At 42.5% G+C, this 26,303-nt stretch overlaps 1 protein-coding gene across 8 annotated transcripts in view; it reads left to right on the forward strand.

The window, feature by feature from the left end:
• FCHO1 (FCH and mu domain containing endocytic adaptor 1) overlaps window positions 1-26,303 on the forward strand; it is a 130,344-nt gene that overhangs the window by 102,138 nt on the left and 1,903 nt on the right. For 7 of the 8 annotated variants that reach the window (XM_083181652.1, XM_083181661.1, XM_083181643.1 and 4 more), the window contains 10 exons: window positions 2,206-2,294; window positions 5,665-5,997; window positions 8,382-8,476; window positions 8,569-8,671; window positions 9,061-9,172; window positions 9,902-10,057; window positions 10,174-10,303; window positions 10,429-10,610; window positions 11,668-11,726; window positions 18,790-18,954. In XM_083181652.1, the coding sequence (XP_083037778.1) occupies window positions 2,206-2,294; window positions 5,665-5,997; window positions 8,382-8,476; window positions 8,569-8,671; window positions 9,061-9,172; window positions 9,902-10,057; window positions 10,174-10,303; window positions 10,429-10,610; window positions 11,668-11,726; window positions 18,790-18,954 (1,424 nt within the window). The remainder of the gene's footprint in view (window positions 1-2,205; window positions 2,295-5,664; window positions 5,998-8,381; window positions 8,477-8,568; window positions 8,672-9,060; window positions 9,173-9,901; window positions 10,058-10,173; window positions 10,304-10,428; window positions 10,611-11,667; window positions 11,727-18,789; window positions 18,955-26,303) is intronic. The other variant, XM_083181680.1, reaches the window with a different exon arrangement.

Here is a 26,303-nt window from a genome sequence, read left to right on the forward strand (position 1 = left end):
TTGATAATTTTTATATGGCCCCAGAAGGATTTTATAAATATCCAAATGGCCCTTGGTAGAATAAAGGTTCCCCACCCCTGCTATAGAACAATACAGGGTATACAGTAACTGAAAATTAAAAAAACACACAGGTAACAAATAGCACCTCCAGTCTCTGTGTATAATACAGCTGATATGTACGGAAGCAAAGATTTATACACTATATTCTGTATACGCTACACACTGTGTCTGAAAATCTAATGCTGCCCATGCAATTGAGCGATTGCAACCACATCTTGCCTATAAATCGAATGATTGTATTCATTTTTAAGGAACCATTCGACGTGGTGCTGGCCACGCCGTTGAATGTCGCGTCGATAGATCTTATATTCTGCACGTAAAATCTATCAAATCTATCAGTTTTTAACTATATTAGCTATACATGTTCTAGCGTCTGAAGATGCAGTCAAATCTGACAATATCATCTGTGACTGCATGTTCAGCTGGGGTCCTGATGATGCCCTGAACAATATCGTTAACTATATTGTACAGTATTTACCCGTCTGGTCATTTCTTTCAGGCACCGCAGATATTGTTAACAATATCAGTGGTGCAGTATATCGTAGTGGGTACGGGGCACTACTGTTTGATACGACTAAACCGTCCCGAATATTTGTGCATAGTACATTGCTATGCAGGCCATCAATTACTTTCGACTTAAATTTGGTATGTATGTATGTATAGATGTGCTTTTATATGTATTTGTGTGCATGTATACATAACAAGCCATCAATGCGCTGAGGTTAAAAACTGTAAATGGTTAAAAGCAGCCCCTTTTTGCATCATCCATACCAGCCAATGGATCTAAAGAACAGGCGCTCATAATGTTGTAGACAAAACAAATTGCTAGTCTTTAAGTAATTATTGTCCATACTTTTAGTAAAAATATATACATATATTATACACTTATCTAAATTTTTACACTCATACAGTTCCACTCAGGATTATGACAAAACAGGATAGAATCCTCATAAATTATGTTTTTGTTTTTTTGTTTTCCTGCACCATAAACACAGAAACGGAGTAGCATTTTTTCAGTTTTAACAGTAAAAAAGTGAATATACACAAACAAAATAGAAATTAATATTTTACAATTATCTAATTAAAAGGAAAAATTATGTTTATTCATATATTTGCATACTATTCAATTCGTATAAGGTTGTTTAACCGTGTATTTACATATAAAGGAGTTTTCCTTGTATGAATTACTTTGTAAATACGTGGCTAAACGACCTTTTTTATGCTATACAAATTTACTCTGGTCTATTACGATTCAATTACGATTCTATATTTATTAGCATAATTATTGAATAGCAGTGTTAAGTATTTAGAGTGTGCATTTGCTTTTTTTCTGTGTGGAACTACAAGTTTCTGCATAGTAGCACCTCATATTATGTTTAGTTAGTATTTGCAGTCCCGGCCCCCCACAGTATAATCTTAATTTCAACACTGACCTGAAGTTGATATTGGGGATGCCAAAAGTAAGATTTTACAGTAATTGCAGCATAACCCACATGGAGCAATTCTAGCCAGAATCGCTGAGGATATGGGTGCTGAGCAACCATATCTCTTTGTGTACGTGGCGATGGTCCAGCCGTGTAGTGGTTGCTGGACAGACCTGCGGAATACTGGCCAAATTATTATTATTATTAATATATATATATATATATATATATATATATATATATATATATATATATATATATATATATATATATATTTATTTCTTGGTCTACCATCCACTAGGGCATGGTGGGAGAATAAAATAGCATGCCAAGCATAGCTAGGCACTGTGCCCGAAGCAATGTGAGTGATGCGAGTGGATGCGGTGCACATTAAACTGTGTCCATGTCGACTGTGTCGGCATTCAGGTAAAAGAAACAGTGAAAACCCCCATGTCGAACTAATGGTTGCCGACCTTTTTGCTCATCGAACTAATGGTTGTCGACCTTTTTGCTGTAGATCCCTTGTCCCACTTCCTATGTGGCATCGTAATTTAAGTTCTATAAAATAGGAAAAAATTGAAATCTATGGAAATTTGAATAATCGGGAGCTGAGGGAGAATTATTAGCATGTTTTCCATACAGACCTTATTAATTCTCTCTCCTCCTGATTGGTATCCTCCGATATGGTCTGTAAATTATTTTGTCATTGCTTTCCTTGCAGCTGTGATACAAATTCTGGATGCCGCACCTATCCCACACCTTCATTTGGAACTCTTCAGGAGTCTGTTTTTGAGCCTGAAGATTTTCCAGGTAAAGTATTTTGTTCATTTATTCCTAAGTGAGCATAATACCCCTCTCCCACTGCAGCTCTTAAATGGTAAATTACAGTTTTTTTGGCCTTTGCTAAATGGGTAAAGCAACCTGGAGCAATCCCACTGCAGCTCTACCCATTTAAAAATACCGGTATTTGTTAAACGGGTAAAAAGCAGTGTTTTACCCGTTTAAAAGCTGTTATTTGGCAGTGGGAAAGTGGTATTCACTCTACCCGTTAAAAAAAAAAAACATCATGGGGTCCCCCCTCACTGCCGTAACCAGCACCAGGCTGAAAGACCCGGGACTGGTATTAAAAAAATCAGGAAATCCGGCAAATAGGGCCTTTTTTTTTTTTTTAAACAGCCCCTGGTTCCCAAAATATGGGGGACAAAATGACTAGGGGTTCCCCCTATTCTAAGAACCTGCCCCAGGCCCAACCAGCCAGCAGGGTAATGCCACAGCCAGGGAGATACTTTTTATACAAGTCCCCCCAGCCAAAACATTCAGCCCTGTGACTGAAATGGGGACCCCACCAATAAAGCCCCCCCCCCCCCTCTCCAGGACTTACCTGACCAGGCTGAAGCCTGGTGCTGTCCCCGGTGACCCTGGAGCGGTGGTCACCGGGCTGATTAAATGGTGTAAAAAAAAATAGAATAAACTATTGTCTTATGCTTTGGAACTATGAGTCCCAGCAAGCCACCCCACATGCGGGGACTTGGAGAACCACAAGTCCCAGCATGCTGGGCATTAAAGGGCCCGCTGGCACTTGTAGTTCCACAATAAAATAAATAGTTAAATAAACACACTGACAACCATGAAAAATAAAAGTTTAATACACACACATACTGATACTTGCCTATCTTGAGCCCGTAGGTAGGTCCCGGGGTCCGGGGCTGCAGGATCCGGGGTCCGGGCCTCCAGAGTCCGTGGCTCCAGGATCCGAAGAAATCCATAGGGGTACTTGTGGAAGAAAATCCTACTCACCAAGGTCCTCCGGCGAAGATCCGTCCGTCTTTCCACCGTAGTCCAGGTCTTCTTAAAAAAAAAATGCCCTCCTTCGCCTCTCCTCAGACAATCATTGCTAGGCGGCCAATAGAATCATTGGTACTTATGTAGTATCTGGGCTGCCGATTTTTTGATTGTATGCCTTAAGTTAAAGCATACAATCAGATGCGATGCGATGCGATGACCCGATTTTTCCATAGGATTCAATGTTAAAATGGACTGAGTCCATTTTAACATGAAATTCAATGGGAAAAAGGGGTCCTTTTCATACCCCTACTATCCAAGTGGGCATGGAGTTGGATATAAACCTGTGGCGAGCGTAGCGAGCCACCGAGCCCGAAGCGAGCCCCGCGAGGGGACGGTATTCTGTGTCCCCTCGCGGGGCTCGCTACGCTCGCCACGCTTCGGGCTCGGTGGCTCGCTACGCTCGCCACAGGTTTATATCCAACTCCATGCCCACTTGGATAGTAGGGGTATGAAAAGGACCCCTTTTTCCCATTGAATTCCATGTTAAAATGGACTCAGTCCATTTTAACATTGAATCCTATGGAAAAATCGGGTCCATCGCATCGCATCGCATCGCATGCGATTTGGTCGGGTGCGATGCGATGCGATGGACCCGATTTCAAAATCGGCAGCCCAGTTACTACATAAGTACCGAATCATTTGAAGGAGAGGCGCTGAAGATGAAACATCAGCGTCTCTCCGTGAGCGGGTACCGGCCAGGTTCCCTTTTTGAAGAAGAAGAAGAAGACCTGGACTATGGCGGAAAGAGGACGGGATCTTCGCCGGAGGACCTTTGTGAGTAGGATTTTCTTCCACAGGTACCCCTATGGATTTCTTTGGATCCTGGAGCCCCGGACCCAGGGACCTACCTACGGGCTTTTTTTTTAAGCAGGGACTAGCAATGACTGCACAACTGTGATGAAGGCATAATTCCAAGTAAGTCCTAATAATCTATAAATGTCAGTTTTCTTGGGGTTGTTGTCTGGGTGCGGGGTCCCCTTGAGCTTGTCTGGCTGGACCACTCCAGGGCATCACTACTTTACACATAGTCTCACATAAACATATCATTTTTCTATGTATGTCTTTTTTTATATGTATTCTTTCACATTTTTTCACATTTTTTCTTTTTTGACACACCCTTTATCACTATTAGTTGCTTACACATACCCTACATTCTATGACACTTTACACTCCATTATACTTCACAGCTATATTTTATTTATGTGATGCCCTGGGGTGGTTTTGCTGGGCTGTCTTGGGGGTGCCCTGCACCCCAGGCATGAACCCCATAGTGCTAGGGACCTGCTCTATTGAGGAGACCTTAACGTGGTGAGCAGGTAGATGTATTTGGCCAAATGTATGCTAACATCCTCAGAAATGAATTATAAAAGGAATATATGTTAGCAGTAATGATTGCTTAGTGCACCTGCAAACCCCCTCTGTTTTGCACCTACCTACGGGCTCAAGATTGGTAAGTATCTGTATGTGTGTGTGTAATGTATGTATTAAACTTTTACTTTTCATGGTTGTCAGTGTGTTTATTTAACTATTTATTTTACTGTGGAACTACAAGTGCCAGTGGGCCCATTAATGCCCCACATGCTGGGACTTGTAGTTCTCCAAGTCCCAGCATGCGGGGGAGGCTTGCTGGGACTCCTAGTTCCACATTATAAGACAATAGTTTATTCTATTTTTTTACACCATTCAATCAGCCTGGTGACCACCGCTCAAGGGTCACTGGGGACAGCACCAGGCTTCAGCCTGGCAAGGTAAGTCCTGGAGGGGAAGGGGGGGGGACACCCCTTTTTTGGGGGGTCCTCACTTCCCCAGGACCCCTGGCCAAGCTGACCGTTCACAGGGCTGAATGCTTTGGCCGGGGGACTTGTATAAAAAGTCTCCCCCTGGCTGTGGCATTACCCTGCTGGCTGGTTGGGCCTGGGGTTGGTTCCGAAAATACGGGGGGGAACCCCTAGTAATTTTGTCCCCCGTATTTTGGGAACCAGCCCCGGCCCTTTCAATACCAGCCCGACTCTTTCAGCCTGGTGCTGGTTACGGCAGTGGGGGGTACCCCACGCCGTTTTTAAACACCCCCCCCCCCATCATCTTTACTATGGTTTAAACAGGTTTTTAAATGGGTAAGTGTGAATGTGACAAAAAACTGCTTTTAAACAGTAAATTACCGCGGAGTGAAAGGGTCTTTATGGCTCTTACCCGTTTAAAGACCCATTTAAAAATAACGGGTCATTATCAGTTTAGGCAGTGGGAAAGCAGCATTAGATAATAATGTGAACTAGCCTGAACAGATAGGCTTTGCAAATTGATTGTTTGGTTTTCTTTTTTTTTTTTCTCTCCCTAGTTTGTAGAACATACACTCTTACCTCTAGCCCTTCTCCGTTCTCTTCCTCTTCCCCTGAAAACGTGGAGGACTCTGGTTTGGATTCCCCTTTTCACCCATTTTCTGGCCCTTCCCCGGATTCCAGGCCATGGACCCCTCGTGATGACTCTTCCATGGGGGATTCTGCGTTGGTGACATCCTCCTTTGGTGACTCACCAGCAGATCTGAACACAAATGCCACAGAACCTCTTCCAGAAAAAAACGATACTCGAGACCAAAAAGTTATTGTGCCAAGTCCGCCAGTTCCCAGTTGTACAATAGAGAGATCTCCAGAGCTTTTCTCTCCCAACTGTGGTATGTATTCATTTTAATTGATTTACAAAAGTAAAGTATTTTTTTGCAGCATTGCTAGCAGTTGAAGCCAGTGAATTGCGCAGATGTATCCAAATACATCTATCATAGTCACCCCAAATAACAATGTTTACCATTCCACAGACTTTAAGTTCTACCCCTTTCACATCGCAAATGCTGGGTCGCACTCGGGATTTGGACACGTGTCTGTCCTGGGAGCATCCCGACATTTGTGCTATTTGCTGTTCTCGACGATCCAGCTTGTTGCTGGGTCACTGCGTCATCTGGGGGACAGAGCTGTGGCATGTCAGACGAGGACTGGGGGAGCAGACAGCACTGAGGTGACGATGCTGCCTCCTCAATAGAAGTGAATGGGGCCTGGGTTACCCGTTCACACTACCCAGCAACCCGGATCCAACCTGGGATTAACCGTTCTTTATGGCTCTTTCACACTGCATGCCGACCCAGGTTGACCCGGCAACAACCCGGTATTTACCCGGTTATTTGTGCGGTGCGAATGAAGTATTAGCCACACTATGGTGGGTATTCAAATATTTATGTTTGGGTGTTTGTTTTTTCCGCAATCTCAAATGGCCGGCACTGACACTTAAATATTCCTGTGTGCTATTCAAATGTTTTTTTATTTACGTTTGGGTGCCTTAAACATGGGTAGGAAGGCTTAATATCACGCCCTATATCTCCCCACTCTTGTGGTTGTATGCTGTGGCGGAGGACGAGGCGGTAGGGTAGTGGGAGACTCCGGCAGATGGGCAGCGGTTGCAGGAATCCAGCAGGAGACGGCTGAGGGGAGGTTGCTGCCGGTGTTAGGAGTCATCGATGGAGGGGGACAGCTCCTTCACAGCACAGCAGCCCTAGGTGTTCAGCAGGAGGCGTCTGCGGGCCATCAGCTGGAAGCGGCTGCAGGGTGGACAGCGTAGTGTCCAGGCACAGGCTGTTTGCAGCGGAGTGGATGTGTCTCAGGTGGAGCTTCATGGTTATCAGGGGTGGAGATATGGTCCCCCTGATCTCTGGCAACCCCCTGATCTCTGGCTAGGTGCCAGATCCCCACGTCTGTGGCAACCAGCATGAAATCTCCCTTGGCAACCAGCATGAAATCCCCATGTCAACGAACATACAGTGAGCATGTAACCCCTTCCCCCATGACAAAGAGCATGTAATCCCTTGTGTCAACGAGCTTGTAACCACCCATGGCAACAAGCAAGAAACACAACGTGGCAAGGAGCATGTAATCCCCTGTGAACAAGCATGTAGGTATGTGGCATTATATTTAATACCACACACCGTGGTAGAATATGTAATATGCATTGCGATGTGTGGTATGTGTTATGGGCATTAAGGCATGTGGTATATTAAATGGGCGTTATGGCGTGTGGCATAATTATGTAAGGGGCATTATGGTGTACAGTATAATTAGCATTAGGGTGTGTGGCATGTATTTGGAATTTCAGAGTAAAATTTTGCTGCATACCTTTTGTGGACAGAAATGGGACGCTGTGCTTCCACGTTAGCAGTCTGGATGGGGAAGGATATTACTTTGTGGGCTGGGTCGGCTCTTTACTCCTTCCGGAGGCCAGGCCTGGTGTCTGCGCTTTTGCCAGTCAGGCGAATAGAATTACAAGAAAATTACCAAGTTTAGACTACTATTAAAAAGTGTGAAACTTCTCACCAAATATTTGAATAGGAATACCATTGAAAATTACTGTGAAATGAAAGATGTTAAAAAAACTGACAACTTTTAAAAGACGTGAATAATTGAATATAACACTAATATCACGACATAGAAAAGTTGTGGAAAAAAAGCCTTCAGATCCTCTCTCTGCGGTAGTGCATGAAAGGCATAGGTCTCAAATCATGGTTGGTGCACAGTTCTTTCCATAAGGTCTTAATATTTCCTTCATTAGAATAAAAGTCAGACATGTACAAGTTAATGTTTTTTGCTGCTCGGGTATTAGTCAAAGAACATGCACAGACCAAAGAGAATCCCTACTGGAATTCTACAAGGGTAGACGCGCACAACCTTCTGTGAGAATGAAGTCCTTCTGATTACATTACTATTATAGTATAGTTTTAGTTGTTTGCATCATGTCTTTTTTTTTTTTTATGTGGGTTCTAATAGTTATCTATGTTAGTTTACAGATAGAAGGTAAATTATGCACATTTCGGGGTGTGTTTTTGTGGGGTTTTTTTTAAGCTATTCAAGGTGTATTTTTCTTACCTCTCTGAGTTTGCATTAAAGTCAAAACTGATGGCATTTTTCCCCCATTTTTTGCTTTATGGATACTGTACCTAATCATCATCTGGCAAATATTTGTTACATTTGGGTGAACATATAGTGCCATAAGCTTTTCAAAACTTGTGCACCACAGATTCCTGGGACTCCTCTTCTGGGCTTCATACCAATCTGTCCACTCGCACGCAAGCTACATGTATGGGATCCCGGGCACAAAGATGCAACAATATGGTGAGAACAGGACCATATACATATTTAATCAGATAGCTGTTTGTAGCCAAATTGGAGGTTTATGCTGACTATATATACAAATTGTTCCCCAGACAGCCTCTATCAATCTGTCATTGCTAACTCCTGGTCCACCATCATCGACTACCAGTGACCGTGGTTTCTTCTCTCCTCCATTACATGCTGGACTGTCTGTTGGTGAGGGTTTTTGAAAACTGATTTCACAATATATTGTGTATTATTAAATCTATGTAGTTTATTCCCGCCTCGATCTCACAACCCCTCCATTTCTTACTTTTTTCTTGTTTGCGTTTTTTTTTTAGAGTTATTCATCTCAAATTTTAGTCCATAGTGGACATTTGCTTAACCCCAGGGACACATTTATTGCTGTGGAAGTCCATGTAGTTCTGGTCTTTTGCAGAAGCACAGTGCTCAATTTGTCCTTGGATTTCTATGGATAATCATTGCACATATGCTAGTCCACTTCTTACCTGTGTGTTTTTTATTTTTTATAGTTATTCTCCTCTACTTATTTTTTTTTCCCTACCAAGTCTATTTCTAACACAGTGCCTTTTGACTTCTCTAAGGATTATCTCGTGGACCCAGTCCTGTTATTCTAGGATCTCAGGAGTCTCTTCCTGTGGCTGCTGCCTTCACAGAATATGTGCATGCTGTGTTTGATGAAGGGGAGCTAGAAGGGTGAGTTTGGCGGCAAGCAAAAAATATTGTAATCTCCTCTTAAACTGTCCGTACACTCATGTGACTTCTCGGAGGAAGAAGTCGTTTAAGATTTTCTCTTGAACCTCCTGGAAGCTTCCCGTGTGGCAGGGTTGCATGCGATATATTGCATGTGGTCCTTTTTACATGCAATCCCAGCATGTGCTACCGGAGGCTGTCCAATCGAATAGATCCTTCGTGCAGCACTTGTGATCTATGGGCTCTGATCCAATCATCGGATCTTAAACACATGCGATATACCGAATTTCATCCAATTTCTCGACTCAATGCATCAGAATCGTGTGAAATCAGGCAAAAAACACAGTGTATAGCTGGCTTTACTGTCTGTGTGTCTGTATGTGTATGTAGTCTAGCGAGCAGGGTCTTCCAGCCTCTGTCTGTAATTACCCAGTTTGTCCTATCACTGTTGATTCCATTTGTAAAGTGCGACAGAAAATGCTGTGCTATATAAGAAACTGTAAATTAAATATAGGTGTGTGTGTAATTATTTATAATATGTTGTTATGCGTTTTTGCTGCAATCTCAGGAAACAGACCCTCTTGGCATGCCAGGTCGCATGAGAATCTTCTAGCAACTGTTTTTCCACTCCATGCAATGTGACAGGGACGCATAGGAAAATTGAAAAATATTGTCACTTTTATATTTGTTTGCAACTGAGTCTCTGTATCTGTTTCTCTTTCTTGTCTCCAGGTCAGGAGTCCGTGTCTCAGGAGAGCTCACAATGTCCTTTCCCGGAGGCATACTTCGTGTGTTTGCTGGATCTACCCCACCACCTGTACTAAGCTTTCGACTGCTCCACACCTCTGAGGTTGAAAACTTCATTCCTAATTGTGACCTCCTGTACAGGTACCATGAGGAAGATGTAAAACATTGGTCTTATTTCTCTTTTTTGAAATGTTAATCAGAATCGATCATCGTAACTGTTATTGCTGCTGCTGTGAACACACTGTACCTTTCCACAGTGACTTATCTCAGAGTGACCCCTGCTGCAAAGATTTTTGGCTAAACATGCCACGGTTGACTTGTCACTTGCAGAACCTGGCAGAACAGCATCCAGCTCCTTACTACAATGTCGTTCTACTCAAATACCAGGTGCAAATATTCAATAATGACCAAATATTTTTATTCTTCATGAAGTAGTGTAATAGGAACCCTTACTATTTGCACTAAAATTCCTATATATTGCTTTTGTTACACACATTCTCCTTTTTCTCAAGGTCTTTAAGCCTGGCATTGATGCTGCACCTTTGCATCTATCATCATCCTGGACATGCAGTACCACTTCCACAGAGTTTATCCTGGAGTACAAACAGAACATTTCCTCATTGGGGGATGTACACATCCTTCTTCCACTTGATGAACCACTGTCAAACTTGCAGTTTGATCCTCCAGCTCGCTGGTGAGAAATTCTGTGTGTCCATGCTATCTATATGTTTGTGGAACTTTTACCCATAGTATCCAATCAGGTTGTAGATATAATTTCTGTAGTATATTCTATAATTTATGATAGATAAAAATAATAAATATAATATCATGAATATGATTGGATGCTTTCAGCAATACAGATGGAGCGGGACTCATTCTGCCGGAAGGGGGCACATGCGCACAAGATACTGGCACACCTTGTTCCGACGCAGCTCTCCGCCACCTCTCCCCTAACCCTGCCCATCTCCCTGAAGTGGAGATGGGCTGGTGCGTCCTAGCCCGGTTACTTTGAATATATGACAAAGAAAAAAATGCCTGCCAGCAGAGTTTCTCACGTAATCTAGCGTCTCCCTTAAATTGCGTGGCGTATTGTGGGTATCTGTAATTACCTTCTTGAACTAGCATTACATCCTTTCAGTCTTCTTATCAGTTATTTGGTCTATTTAAATGGAGACAAGTAGTTAGTCTGTTTGGTATCATTGTGTGCACCATATTGAACATGGACAAGAAAAAACAAAGCAGAGTTGTCGGAGTAGATCTGAATGAAGCATGTTAAAGGTAAAGGCTAGAAGACCATCTCCGGGCAGGTTTTTTTTTTGTTTAAACTGCTTAATAATGTCTGTAAGTGCAGTAAACCTAATGTCCAGTAGACTGGAGCCAACCAACCTGGACGTGGCTGCAAGAGGATAGTGAACTGTAGATTAAACAGGAGGTTAGTAGGAAGTGTGAATGAGCCAAAGAAATACAAGATAAACTCTGAGGTCAATGTATGTCAGTATCTGATCAGAACATCTAACACTTTTATACTGACTGTAGGCTCCATTCATCACAGTCCCACTGCGCATGCAAAGGTACCTTAGATGTAGTGAGGTTTTATATGCAAAGTGATTGTAGGTGTCTTTAAATTCATAGCTAGTGGGTGTAATGTTAGATATACTTTAGAGTTTGTGTGTGTGTGTGTTTTAGACATGAATTTGATGCTAGCAAACCATATGTACAGCACCACTAATCCAGCTCCCATTTTCCCTCAGCTCCGAGAGGAGGTTGCTCTGGCAGATCCCCAACACACCCTCTGGGAAAGAAAGACAAGGTAATGGCGAATCATGCTGGAAACTTGACATATCAAATTTCAAGTGTTATGCTTTTTTCGCCAGTGTATTATCATTCGGGGGAATTATACTGGTCATACTTTTAGCAGCTTCAAGATTTCTGTGCTACAGATTTCATTGTAAGATGTGGAATTTATGGTGCTGAAAAGGCACAGGCAAGGTGACCGATTAGTTCAGAGCCACACAGAGCTCACCCGTTACCTGTAACGTGGCTTGCAGCACCTGCAGTATAGATGTATGTGATCTGAGCACTGCAGTTATGTCTATATATTAAGTTTATTTTATTATTTATATCATTTTGTACTTTGATAAATATTTTACCGCTATATGCAGCCCTGTATTTGGTTGTATTCTTACTTTTATAAGTCATGCAGTAATATAAAATGGTGGTTACTTAATCAATTTAATGGTCCTTCACAGGTGCATGATAAGAAGGGAATATTCTAGACACAAAAAAGTAAGATCCTCCAAATGGCACTAAAAGGACTAGCAAGCTCTCCAAATGCAGCACCTTTATTAGTCTTTTTATTTTAGATTAGATTAAAACCAATCAGATTCTGTCTAAGTTTTCTTATGCATCCTAGAAAATGATAGATCGAATCTGATATGTTGCTATGGGCAACATCAATTCTTTTTATTTTAAGAACTCTTAATTTACCCCTAGAATCTCAGAGGGTATTCACTGGGCATCTGTCACCCGCACAACATTTATCAAAGATCCAATACAGTGCACATTCTGTTGTATGTACAGGTTCCGTCTGACATTCCTGTCCGATAATTCATTTAAAAAATGTCCCGTTTACCATTTTAGGACATATAGGATATGGCCAGGACCTACTGCTGCAGATTTGGCTCTTTGAAAAGTCACCTCTGCATTCCCAGAAACAGACGCTAAATTTGAGAATTGGCGCCCGTTTCACGTAAAGGACATGGATTCGCGGATCCACATCTTTTCTGACTTTTTTGGTTGTTTCTGAAAGTCAGAAGACATTAAAAAACATGATCCAAAACTAATTCTATCTATTCTAGGTGAAAACTGCCCATATTTCTAACTTTTGGAAATGCCAGCAGGGATTGAATATACAATGGATGTTATCTACAGTTTCCTTTTATTTTCTTCTTTAGAAGGCAATGGTATGAGCAAAATCTCTCAGGTGTACAGCTAGTTTAGGTAATAATTCACTCTGTCACATCCTAGGGTTGCTCCATCAAGGGATGGATAAGGGCATGGCAATGAACACAATAAAAAGTACACATTTCTGTCTTTGGGCCAATATTTCATAATAGATTAGCAGCAAATTAATTTGTACCGACTCGCCTGGTGGCCAGAAGAATTAGACCAGTATTTCAACATTCTCTCACATGGAAAAAAACTAGTACTAGCAATGACTCAAGAGCCTCTGTTTGTACCTTCACAGGAGAGCTCTGTGCTGTTTGTTTGTTTGTTTGTTTGTTTGTTTTATTGCTTTGTGGAGAGGAGCCTTGGCATTGTGGTTGGGGAAAAAACTGTGTCATTGTAAATCATTAATTTGAATGATGTAAAGGCTTCAGATTACTCTTGGCTTATTCTTTTTTTATTTGGATACCGAGTGTAAACATATTGGGCTGCATGATTTAATTTAAAACTACAAATAGTCCATTTGTGTTTACATGGTTTGGCAGATTAATTTTTATGCCTTTTTTTTGTTATTTTGTTGAATTTATTGTTCCTAATGTTGTTCAAACTTTACAGAAAGCCCAGAGACCCCTAAAGAAAGTGGCCTTTACATATCTGCCAATTTCTGTCCTGCTTTCGCAAGAAAGAGCGAATAACCATTTATACCCCGTTCTCACTGCAGCCAAATTCCCATGTCTAGCATGTAGACCCGGGAATTTTCCTTTTAACGCGGGATTTTTGGCAGTGTGAACGGGTCGCATACCCAGATCTCAGACACGGTCACACTGCCGAAAAACCTGTGTTAAAAGGCAAATTCCCGGGTAGAACTTCTTCACCCGGGAATTTGCCTTGCAGTGAGAACGGGGGTCCAGCGCGGCAGTCCCGCAGTGAGAACACGGCATAAGGAGAAATTTACTAAGATGGGAGTTCTATTTCATGTGGAATATAGCTATGGACAACCAATCAGAATATCTATCTATCTATCTATCTATCTATCTATCTATCTATAGATATAGATATATATATATATATATCCGAAAAGCTAAAGAGCGCACTCACCAGACTTGGTACTGAATAAAACTTCAAATTTTTATTAGATCCATTAAAATTCTCAAGGCAAGGTCGACGTTTCGGGTCACCGCATGACCCTTTTTCAAGACAAACAGACGCCTGGATCCCTGGAGCAGTATAACTGCCATTGTCCCACTCACCACCTATTATACCATGAAGCACCTCCTCTAATGGCATAGCCTACCAATCACATCTCACACCTATAAATCAAACTCACCTGTTTAAGATTTTAAAGCCGGGTGTCCTTCCATTGCGGATAAACATGTTAGCCGGCGTGCGTTCCATAATCCCGGAAGTGGCCAATAAGCCATCTTCCGCTGGCGCACTCAATGCGTTCCAGCCGTCCTGCGTGTGCGCTTCACGCTGTAGGAAGCGGCCGTCGCGCTGATGTCACACTGACCCGTGTCAGATCACGTGAGCGCTCCACTGCAGTAGCGCTATTGGCTGATTCAGTATCTTTTACATGGCTGGAAATATCTAGTGGACTGCGGGGTTTAAAGCTTCCGCTTTGCGTTCCACCATAGTGATTGCGTGTCATATAAGGATTTAGGCATTTGATCATAAGCATATAAAGTGCTACTGTATTATTAATTAGTTAGGTAAGGCTTCATGGCACATAAACTGGCTTATGGGACAAAGTCAGTATAGTTAAAACAATACTTATACATATTTTTACAATAAAAAGGAGAGACAGTGTCACCCGGCTCCCAGCAGGGGGCAACAAAAACGTTACCCGTCCATCGGGTAGCCGGCAAACACTATCCCACCTCAGACGCACATCAGTATCTTAGTCTATATCTATAACATTATAGCAAACCTACTGGCAGAGTGGTGGTTTTTTAAAAATTGAAAAAATTCTTTGGGAACAATTTTTTAGAAAAAATCTTGGCAGAAAAAATCTCAAAAAAGAGAAATTCAAAACATTTTCACCAAAGTACCCCTTTAGGATAGTGCATTAGAACATATCTTGATCTTTGACAATCAATGCAGAGTAATCTTATTTTAGGACTTAGCTCTCCAAATTTCTTTGTATATCTGATCATACGTGGAACAAATTTCTTTGTATATCTGATCATACGTGGTACAAGATTACTTGTACTAGGGGACTTGGGTGAAAATGTTTTGAATTTCTCTTTTTTGAGATTTTTTCTGCCAAGATTTCTTCTAAAAAATTGTTCCCAAAGAATTTTTTCAATTTTTACTATCCGCTTCTATGAGATGCAATGACATTTAGGCACCCCCCACTATCCACGCCACCCCGTCGTGTGTCGAGCGGCGTCGGAACGCGTCCTCCCGACCTTTTCATACCCCCACTATCCACGTCGGGGTGGAGTTGATTTGAGCAGCAAGCCACCGAGCCCAAAGCATGGCGAGGGGACGCGGATTACGTTACATAGTGGATAGTGGGGGGTATGAAAAGGTCGAGAGGACGCGCTCGCCACGCCATGCTTCGGGGTGGCGTGGATAGTGGGGGGTGCGTAAATCTCATTGCATCTCAGAGAAATGTATAGCAAAGTAAATGTCATCTCACCCTTCAAAATCGCATGCGATTTTGCGTGCGGTGCGATCACATCGCACCACCCGAGGGTAGAAAGCACTGAATAAATTACATATGAAAATCGCATCGCACGTAAAAAAACGCATGCAATGCGATTTTTTTTTTTTTTTTTACGCAGAATCGCCCACTAAGCAATTTGCTTAATGGGCGCCCTGCCAATACACAAGTACGGTGTAATATTATGCAACTTAACAAGAAACTCTTTTGCACATTTTTCATGTGAAGCTGTATTCCACCCAGAAGTGATCAGTCTGGTTATATACTTTATTACCCGCCAATTGGCTCCTGATAGTCCCTGTTTAAACCCAGCCTGTAACTTAACAGTCAGGAGCTGATTGGCCGGTGATAAAGATATAGGCACTTTATCACTTCTCCCTTATCACTGCTTCATACATCTACCCATCAGTCCCACACAGATATAAAAGTTTCACATATCCAATTAATCAGCACAGTCTCCTAGTGTATCCTAGTCTCACTGCATTGCAATTAAGACCAATTTTGGCCAAAAAATGCCTGGCACTAGCATCTGGCCCCAGACAAGGGGCCAGATGCAATACATTTCAAAAGTGATAAAATGGAGAGTGACAACCAACCAACCAATCAGCTCCTGCCTGATATTTTTCAAACACAGTCTATAACATGGCAGGTAGGAGCTGATTAGCTGGCTTTTTATCATTTTCCATTGTATCACTTTTGATGCTTAGTGCATTTGGTCCATGGTGTTCCAAGGGTGGCTGTTTGTTGTGACTGCAGCAAATATTTAAACATGGGGAAGGGGATACTGGGACAAATATCCTGTGCACTAGTACCATGTAGTTTTAGATTTGGTATCAAATATAGATGTGTAATGATCCACGATTTGAGTATATCAGGTGCCTCTGCACTAGTGAATATTGTGGAGGTGATCCCCTGAGAGTAATATATGGTGCACAAGAAGAAAAGAGAAAGTACTCTCTCTTTTTTTGGGGGCACGCTTTTTAAAACTTAACGTTTATTTATAAATTTATTATAAAAAGATTTTAAATGACATAACAGGACGAACACACATAAAACATACAAAATAACGAGAGCTCTATTAGTGAGAGTTCTGTACTAATTGTGGATTGGTCAATATTAGTAGGCTTACCAATCTAGAAAATTCTGATTGGGCGCTGCCAATCACACAAAAGAAAGGGGGGGAGAGCGGTCCCACAATATGTGGTGGACCGCGAATATTGTTATTAATTTAAATTTTACACCAAATATTGAGGAGGTAAAGGAAGGAATTTCTTCTACTTGAGTGGGATTACACAAAGGGATTAGTATGAGAGAGTACTTTCTATGTCGCTAGAAGTTGGTACAAAAAGAAACAAGGAGAGAAAGAGAGAAGAAGAAAGAGAGCGAGAGAGAAGGAGAGAGAGATAAAGTTAGTGAGTGTTAGTACATCCCTGCAGTTTGTTTGTTAACACAGTGACTGCTGCTGATTGCTCTTTCCGGACTTGCTCTACCAGTCCTTGCAATTGAGCGGGTCTGTCCATGTGACAGTTGCAGATTTGGGTGTGAAACAGTTGAGGTATTCAGTCGCTCAATGTTAGAGTGGGTGACCCCCTGGTTGGCTGGTGCCCTTGCAGGGAGGTCTATCCACAATCAAGGAGGATTAAACCAGAATGTGTATATAGATAGAGGGCAGATATGTTGCACTATTGGATGTCTGTACCCGCTGCTTTCTCCCACATGCTTTTCAGTATTGGTGGGCGATGAGCGGTGTACTATACCTTTAAGTGCAACTGAAAAATATACACAAGAATAAAAAATAGAAAAAAGAAGAAAGAAGGAGCAGTTTACAGTGAGTTATATGTCAGAGATCAATAGAGATTCTTTCAGTGATCAAAATAATTTTGCAGAGTTACAAGAAATATGCACCAAAACATTCCTACTACATGAATTCATATAATGACTGCCAACAAATATATTTCTAGCAAATGTTAGTTGTCTCTCTCTAAACAATTGTATCAGTATGTTGTTGAGTCTAAAGTGATTGTGGATAGACCTCCCTGCAAGGGCACCAGCCAACCAGGGGGTCACCCACTCTAACATTGAGCGACTGAATTCCTCAACACCCAAATCTGCAACTGTCACACGGACAGACCCGCTCAATTGCAAGGACTGGTAGAGCCAGTCTGGAAAGAGCAATCAGCAGCAGTCACCGTGTTAACAAACAAACTGCAGGGATGTACTAACACTCACTAACTTTATCTCTCTCTCCCTCTCTTTCTTCTTTTTCTTCTCTCTTTCTCTCCTTCTCTCCTTGTTTCTTTTTTTACCAACTTCTAGCGACATAGAAAGTACTCTCTCATACTAATCCCTTTGTGTAATCCCACTCAAGTAGAAGAAATTCCTTCCTTTACCTCTTCAAAAAATAATAGCAAGAGAATATAGGCCTTATTAAACACTTATATTTGGTGTAAAATTGAAATTAATAACAATATTCGCGGTCCACCACATATTGTGGGACCTCTCTCCCCCCCCCTTTCTTTTGTGTGATTGGCAGCTCCCAATCAGAATTTTCTAGATTGGTAAGCCTACTAATATTGACCAATCCACAATTAGTACAGAACTCTCACTAATAGAGCTCTCGTTATTTTGTATGTTTTATGTGTGTTCGTCCTGTTATGTCATTTAACATCTTTTTATAATAAATTTATAAATAAACGTTAAGTTTTAAAAAGCGTGCCCCCAAAAAAAGAGAGTACTTTCTCTTTTCTTCATTTGCACTGCAGCAAATATGTATGATCACAAATCTGTAATAAACTATTCATCAGATGTAAGTGCCTGAAAATAAATGATACATTATTCTATATATTTGCTAAAGGTATTTATGCTATTTAGAAAATGAAAATGGTAGTGAAGAAGTAAATGTTCTACATTGTTTCTCATCCCAGCAGAAGCATGTAGGCACTGATGCCTGTAGCTCTGATGAGCCTCAGGAAAGCAGCAGCCTCTTCCTGTACATCGACATTCCACAACAAAGAGCCCAGCGGTGGAGATCTTTCCTCCAGAGCTGTGCCTGTCGCCAACTAACTTTAATTAATTTTAGAGAGAGCTTATCAATAAACTGGAGATTTTTGACAGAAAAGGTTGCTTGCTTTATACTGAACGTTACTGTATGCAGTAGCGCTAATTTATTCACGATTTTCATGTAACTTTTTTTCTGCTTTTATTAAAAACCATTGTATTCTCAGTTTGTACAATGTAATCTTCTCTTTATCTCCTGTTGCAGTTAGCGGGAGGCTGTATGCTCGTTGGCAGCCACTTGGTAGTTGCAGCACTTCCTCTACAGCTGCAGCACAGTTTACATGTGAGGGTCGTACTTTATCTGGAGTGGACATAGAGTTGGTGGGCTCTGGATATAGGATGTCACTGGTCAAGAAAAGGTTTGCGGCAGGTATTTTATACTGCGCATGTGTATAAGTGGATGTTTTATATAATATAGTATGTCTCTGTGTATGCAGGAATGTCAAAATGTTTCCTGCAGTGAGCGTGATCACTAGTGACTCCTTGACAATAGGCCCTGGTGGCCGGAAAGAGATAATGCAAATGTCCAAAAGAACAGCACTCAGGAGGCAATTAGTAACATGAAAAAAACAAGTCTGTATTAAAGAACGAGCTTTCGGGGTGTGGCCCCCTTCATCAGGTACAGACAACCTTAGTTGCCTCCTGAGTGCTGTTCTTTTGGACATTTGCATTATCTCTTTCCGGGCACCGGGGCCTATTGTCAAGGAGTCCTGATCATGTGGATATTCGTGTAGAAAAGCGGACAGCGGCACTCAGAGGACTGGTGAATAAATCAACCTAGCATTTATGAATTAAATGCGGTGTCCGGCGTTTCAGGGTCTAATGCGCCTACACCAAAGGGAATAATTATTGTTTATGGTGTGTACACACGGTGAGATTCCCTTGCTATTCGACTGCTATACAATCTTTGCTATCTCTGTACTTTTAACATACAATTTATACAATCAGCACTATATAGTCATTGCTGCCCTATCTATCTGGGTTTCAATTTGTGCTGTGACGGGAGCGCGCATTGGGATCGCAAGGTAAAAAACCTGTGCGAACTGCATACGATCTGCGTGCGATTTTGTCTATATAGTCAAAATCGAATGTCAAATCTCACCGTGTGTACACAGCATTACAAAACATTGGTGCACACAGAGCCCGCCCTAACTAATTTGATGCCCTAGGCAAAATTTTCTTTGATGCCCCCTAGCACCATTGCTAGTTCTGCATCTGTACCACCAAATCTAAATAAAGTCAGGTCAGCAAACATTTACCACACAAGACGGATAGGCAATAACATTAGGACAAACCATATGATGGTCACCTGTACTTTATCTTTAAAATAAACTCAGTATCATAATATTTATATAAGATAGTAGTATGTACTGTAATAATTTATCCCTATTCATTAACTCTGTTGTTAATATATAGAAAGTCCAATTTGTGAATACAGCAGAGTGCACAGGCTGGATAACTATGTTAATAACAGTATACAAGTAACATAACTATTTTACATAATATACAGTATTAATCTATATCCTATAAGCTATAGGGATGCGGTTACCATGGTTGCATTTCCCGATTGCTTAGGCACTAGGGGGAAGTTAGATTTTTTTTTGGGGGGGGGGTAAAATTAGACGGTGGGGGAGAGTTAGGGATAGATACTAAAGGGGGGGGGGTGTAGGATTAAGCCGCAGGGGGATGAATAGAGTTGCAAACTAATGGGGAGGGTTTGGGGTGTAGGATGAGAGGGTATGTGTACAATAGGGGAAAGGGGAGTCAGTAAGTATGAATAAGCTATTGTACACACAAGGACACATTTATACTCTTGGATGACCGGAACAGTATTTATGACCTGCAGACTTGTTAACTGATAGATTAGAAATAATCCTTGTAATACATTCCCTACATCTCAATGCTATGAGGTAGAGAGGTGCCAGGGTGACAGAGTTTAGTGACCTAATGATGAAAGCAAGGGCGGATCTATACTTTACATTTAGGGAAAGCGGTGGCAGGGCAGCTTAATCCTCTGCAGATTTGGTAAAAGAACAGACTCTGATTTTAGCATTATGGAAAACATGTCTCGCTTAACCTGGGTGGCCTCGGTGCCCGGATTGTATTCCTCTGAAGTTGGAGGCCGCTGGCTGCTCCGAATTGCAAAGAAACTGATCAGTCAAGGAATGTCGCCGGCACCGCTGGAGAAGGGGGATTCGGGAACATGACACACTGCTGTCCCTCCTCCTTCTCCCAGCATGCGCCGCAGTGGCTGGTGGAGGAGGAACAGTGTCCCAGCATGAGCCGTGTCACATGGGTGCTTGATTATAGGCTGGCGGCTGGCTATGCGGAAGTTACAGCATCGGCTGCAGTGCCAGGGCCCCAGAGGAAGTTGGGAACAGAACTCCTAGTTCTGGATGCCGGTAAAACTGCCACCTCTGGGCATAGGCTGCCGTCCTAGGCAATTGCCTAGTATGCCTAGGGCCGGCTCTGGGTGCACAATTCATATAATTCAATAGTAGCACTCACCCTCCTGTGTCCAGCAAGGATCAAAGAACCGGCACTCAAACTGAAAGGTCCAATGCAGTTTTATGAAGTGAAGTGAAACACCAGCATGGGCGTGCTTGTGTTTCACAACCTCCTTTAGGATCCAGTATTCCAGCTGATTAACAGCTATCGGGTGCAACGAACAGCCCACAAACAAGCTTTATATAAAAAAATTAAACTGATCTGGCACTCTCCAATAATGAATAAACGACCATACACAGGGTCTCTTTAGGGCAACGGTTCAGGGGTATTTTATTCACCCCTTTCGTCAGGTCATCAAACATATAATGCATAAAAAACTATTTAAATCGACTCCCCACCATCGCAAGTTCACGGTCCCACGTCCCCGGCCTGGGGGTCTTGATGACGTCATCCCTCTGCGACATTCATCTGACATGCATCGCAATCCCCGGAGCCAACATACGAGGAGGCGCGGCTAGAGAGATTAAACAACATTTGTGACGTGCAGATCAATAGATATAATGCTAAATCACAAAAAATGCATATCCCAATGGCCCGTTTTGATAACTAATCTACTCGTTTGTAAACACAATATACTATGACCGCTAAATACAAGTAAATTAATCAAAACAGAATTGAGACTCTGATACCTATTCAATTTTGCAGGTACACCGTAGCATACTGAAAAGTACATTTCTTCTATCAATTGCCAAAAGGCACTGCCTTATAATAGTGTGACTTAGAGCAAGGGGGGAAAAAAAACGGTACTTATGTAGTATCTGGGCGCCCGATTTAGAAATCGGGTCGGATCGGGCACATCACATCGCATCGCATGCGACCAAATCGGATGCGATGCGATGCGATGGACCCGATTTTTCCATAGGATTCAATGTTAAAATGGTCGGAGTCCATTTTAACATAGAATTCAATGGGAAAAAGGGGTCCTGTTCCTTGCCCCACTATCCAAGTGGGCATGGAGTTGGATATAAACCTGTGGCGAGCGTAGCGAGCCACCAAGCCCGAAGCGTGGCGAGCGGACACAGAATACTTTTTTAAAAATCTGTGTCCCCTTGCGGGGCTCGCTTCGCTCGCCACGCTTCGGGCTCGGTGGCTCGCTACGCTCGCCACAGGTTTATATCCAACTCCATGCCCACTTGGATAGTGGGGCAAGGAACAGGACCCCTTTTTCCCATTGAATTCTATGTTAAAATGGACTCAGACCATTTTAACATTGAATCCTATGGAAAAATCGGGTCCATCGCATCGCATCCGATTTGGTCGCATGCGATGCAATGCGATTATCGCGTCGCATCGCGTTGATTGTATGCCTTAAGTTAAGGCATACAATCAAAAAATCGGGCGCCCAGATAGTACATAAGTACCAAAAAAACATATGAAGAAGAGTAAAACAACAAAAGTTTTTTTTTGTTGAACAAATAATATAAAAAATATACATAAAAGAACTTAATGCACTGCAAAACATCTAGATGGTCACCGAAGTCACCTAAAAGAAAGCACTTAGTTGAGGCCAAGTGGATGCACCATGTGTCTCCTTTTGTATCAATATTTTGTTTCTGTCACCACCTCTATGGTTAGGTCTATGATTTTATACTCCAAAGATGCTAGTGAATGTCTAAAATCTCTAATGGCTAGGCACTTTAGAGATTTTAGACATTCACTAGCATCTTTGAAGTAAACAGCTATCGGTGTCTGGGCTGAGTCAGCACCTGGTGCCGCTAAATCGCAATACGCTACTTGAGGCCTGAAGTCAACATCCGGTTCGACTCAAAGAGTCTTCCAATCTCTCAGTTCCTACGTGTTCTATGCACCAATTCATCAGGGGCTGTAGCCGAACTACAGATCCAAGAGATGAGCAATCATTTTCAGGCTCGTGGATATTCCTTATCAACCATTAAACGATGTCTTGGCAAGGCGAGGAAAAGGCACGCAACTCCAATAGTCTGACAAGAAACAAGGACCAACATGTCCTCTCAGTTGATGCACGTGGGCAATTATGACCATACAGCCTATCTGACGCAAGATCTCTATAAAAAACATTGGCCACTGTTGGCCAGCGATCCAGCCTTGGAACTTCAAAAATCTAAACCTCTGATCAATTCTTATGGTCCTGGCCAAAACTTGCAACAGATGTTAATGAGACCTACATTGTATCCACCATTAGAGAATAGTCCATCCATCAGGACTATGAGAGGGGGCTATTTTCGCTTTGCTGGATGCACGACATGCAATTCTGTGAATAGTGGTACCGTGATAGGACATCCACATAATGGCAACAGCATTAAGATCAAGCACAGATTGACGTGCACTAGCACGCATGTGATTTATATGCTTATTTTCCCGTGCACACTATATTATGTGTTATAGGCATTTGGTGTTGCCTGTCTGCGCTCCTTTATTGGTCATAGGGCTAGTAATCTTGTGTACAGCCCTGATATTTGTGTACCTATACGCTTCTATGTTATTCTATTGCTGCCTAAGTTGTCACATACCTGATTTGACCATTTTTTATGTATGGCCATTTTATACTGGTATCGCCAGTTGTGTAACTATTATAACATGATCTCAAGTTTGTGCCTTTAATGCTTATATCTTTTGGCCTGCTGTTTGGAATGCATAATGCAGAAGTGTCTGATAGGTGGAACGCAGTGATGTCACTTCCGGGGTTTTGTATGCCCGATATCCTTGAATTAACCTTTTATGATATTGTGAGTGGCTTTATAGTTATAACCCTCTCAGTTATTTGTGCGCCATTATGGCGAAGCTAGATATAGTTATGTACTGCCTTTAGCGCTATTACTGCCTTGCAGCGGCTGTTGGAATGCACAATGCGGAAGTGGACGTCTGGTGGAACGCACCGACGTCACTTCCGGGCACCGCACTTCCGGTATCTGTGCTTTGTGATGCCCATGTTATACACGCTGCGGGAGATGTGACACATTAAGCCTTGCAGGCTCCGTTGGTTTAGGTAATTAAGTTTGACACAGGTGGCTGTTATTTTCCACTTTAGTGACCTTTATTAGGAGAGCCCTAGGCTGTGCACACCACACTGCCCATTGCATTGCTTCTGAGTTGCTGTACTATTTGGATGCTGTCTTGACAAAGGACTGTATGGAGTCCGAAATGTCGACTAAGCGTGCACCTGATTGGTGATGTATCAATAAAATTGTATGGTTGACTATTGGAGTGTGCCCTCTCAGTATATATATATATATATATATATATATATATATATATATATATATATATATATATATATATATATATATATATATATATATATATATATATATATATATATATATATATATATATATATATATATATATAATGTATCCCCCACATATATGGAGTGGGACTCGGTTAGTGAAACAAGGTAGATCATAAAACTGCAGTTATATGATCTACCTTGTTTAACTTACCGAGTGCCGCTCCGTATTTCTGGTGATAATTATGGTACTCGTCCTAAGGTCCATATACAGTGGAAAAGGCCAGACATGTAAAAATAAATAATCGAAAATGTAAAAAATCATACTGATTTTTGTATGAAATTGACACAAGGTGGTTTGATTGGGTTCATATTAGGTTTCACGGCCACTAAGACCCCCAATCGTGACCCTGTGGAGTTCCCAGGGGACCAAAAAGGGGCCTGGCCACTACACAAAATGAGTCAAGGGAGCAAGATATGACATAACATAGTGGGGGTAGAGGACATGAGGGTTAAGAAAAAATAATGTGGTCAGATCCAGGAGCTATGTATGCCGGCCACACCATGGGCATGGAAAGCCTGTTCAGGGCCTTCTGCTTGACGGATTTGAATGAGCGCTTCAGAGATGGATGGCAAATGGCCAGGGATGCCTATTGGAATGGCCAGGACCTTTGCCTTATGTCAAGTTGGTATACCAAACCCGAGCAACACAGTGTACCACAGCTAGCTAAGAGGACAAAAAAATAGATTGTGGTTTGATCAGAGTGGAGACCATGTAGTCAGAAGATCAGACAGAGAATGCTTTGGCCCTACCGTGATTACCTGAAAGTTTCAGGAACTTTGATGCATTTTCTGTGATTTACCCTTTTAGGTGTTAAAGTGGCAAGAATTAAAATGCAATACCAAGTTGATTATGCCTTTACAATTGTTGCTAATTTAACCTAGAGTCTAAATAGCCGGGATCGATCCCTCACTAGCTGTTACATTAGGATTGGATATAGACCTCAAGCAGTAGATATTTCAGATGACTGGACAACACCATATGAGCTGGGAGGACAGGGGGAGCATGAACGTTCCCAACAGGACACCCAAAGTGTACCCTCATGGGCGTGGATAGTCAAATTGGTGTTCCACCATCCTTGCTGCTGCCACTGCCGTCGTGGGTCACTTTTTGGTGTTGATGTGGACGTGCATCCCCAATTAATGTAGTGCATGTGCTCACCAGGATTCAGGCCTGGGGCCTCGCTTTGGTGGCACTTTCCTCACAGACTTATCCATTCCCAGTTGTAGTCCATGTGGAGGATAATGTACGAAAGTCCAAAAAATGGAAAATATTGTGAAAAAGTAATGTCGACCCTTGTCATTAGGGTGGCCAATCCCGGGATCGGCGGGATCCCGGGATTTGGCCCGAAAATGCCGGGATTTCAATCCCGGGATTGGAGATTCTAAATGCCGGGCAGCGTCTGAGCACCCGCTCAGACGCTGCCCTACTTCTCCCATACCCGGCGTGCGGCCTGCGCAGCGTGATGAGGGTAGCTGTCATGCTGCGCACTGCGCAGGCCACACAGCTGCCCACACACCCAGCAATCCGGCCGGCTCAGAGTCATCACCTTATCAGCCCAGCACAGTGCCCACCCGCCCGCCCAGCTGACCGACCGACCACCCGCCCAGCTACCCGACCGACCACCCGCCCACACAGCTACCCGCCCACACAGCTACCCGACTGCCCGTCCGCCCCGCTGCCCAGCTACCCGACCTCCGGACATACCCGGCTCCCAGCGACCCGGCTAGCAGACATACCTGCAGCCTACCTGGCTCCCAGCAAAATCTGCACGTAAGTACTGTGACTGTGCAGGGTGGCCGGGGCGTTTTTTTTTTCAAATTAGGGAAGCCGATCCCGGGAATCCCGGGATTGAGCATTTTTCAATCCCGAAATTGAATAAATGCCCCGGGATTGGCTTCCCTACTTGTCATGCCAATTTAGCGCATGTCAACATTTGGTCTGT

Source organism: Crinia signifera, chromosome 1, assembly GCF_055691185.1.
Source record: "Crinia signifera chromosome 1, ASM5569118v1, whole genome shotgun sequence".
Classification (NCBI taxonomy): Eukaryota; Metazoa; Chordata; class Amphibia; order Anura; family Myobatrachidae; genus Crinia; species Crinia signifera.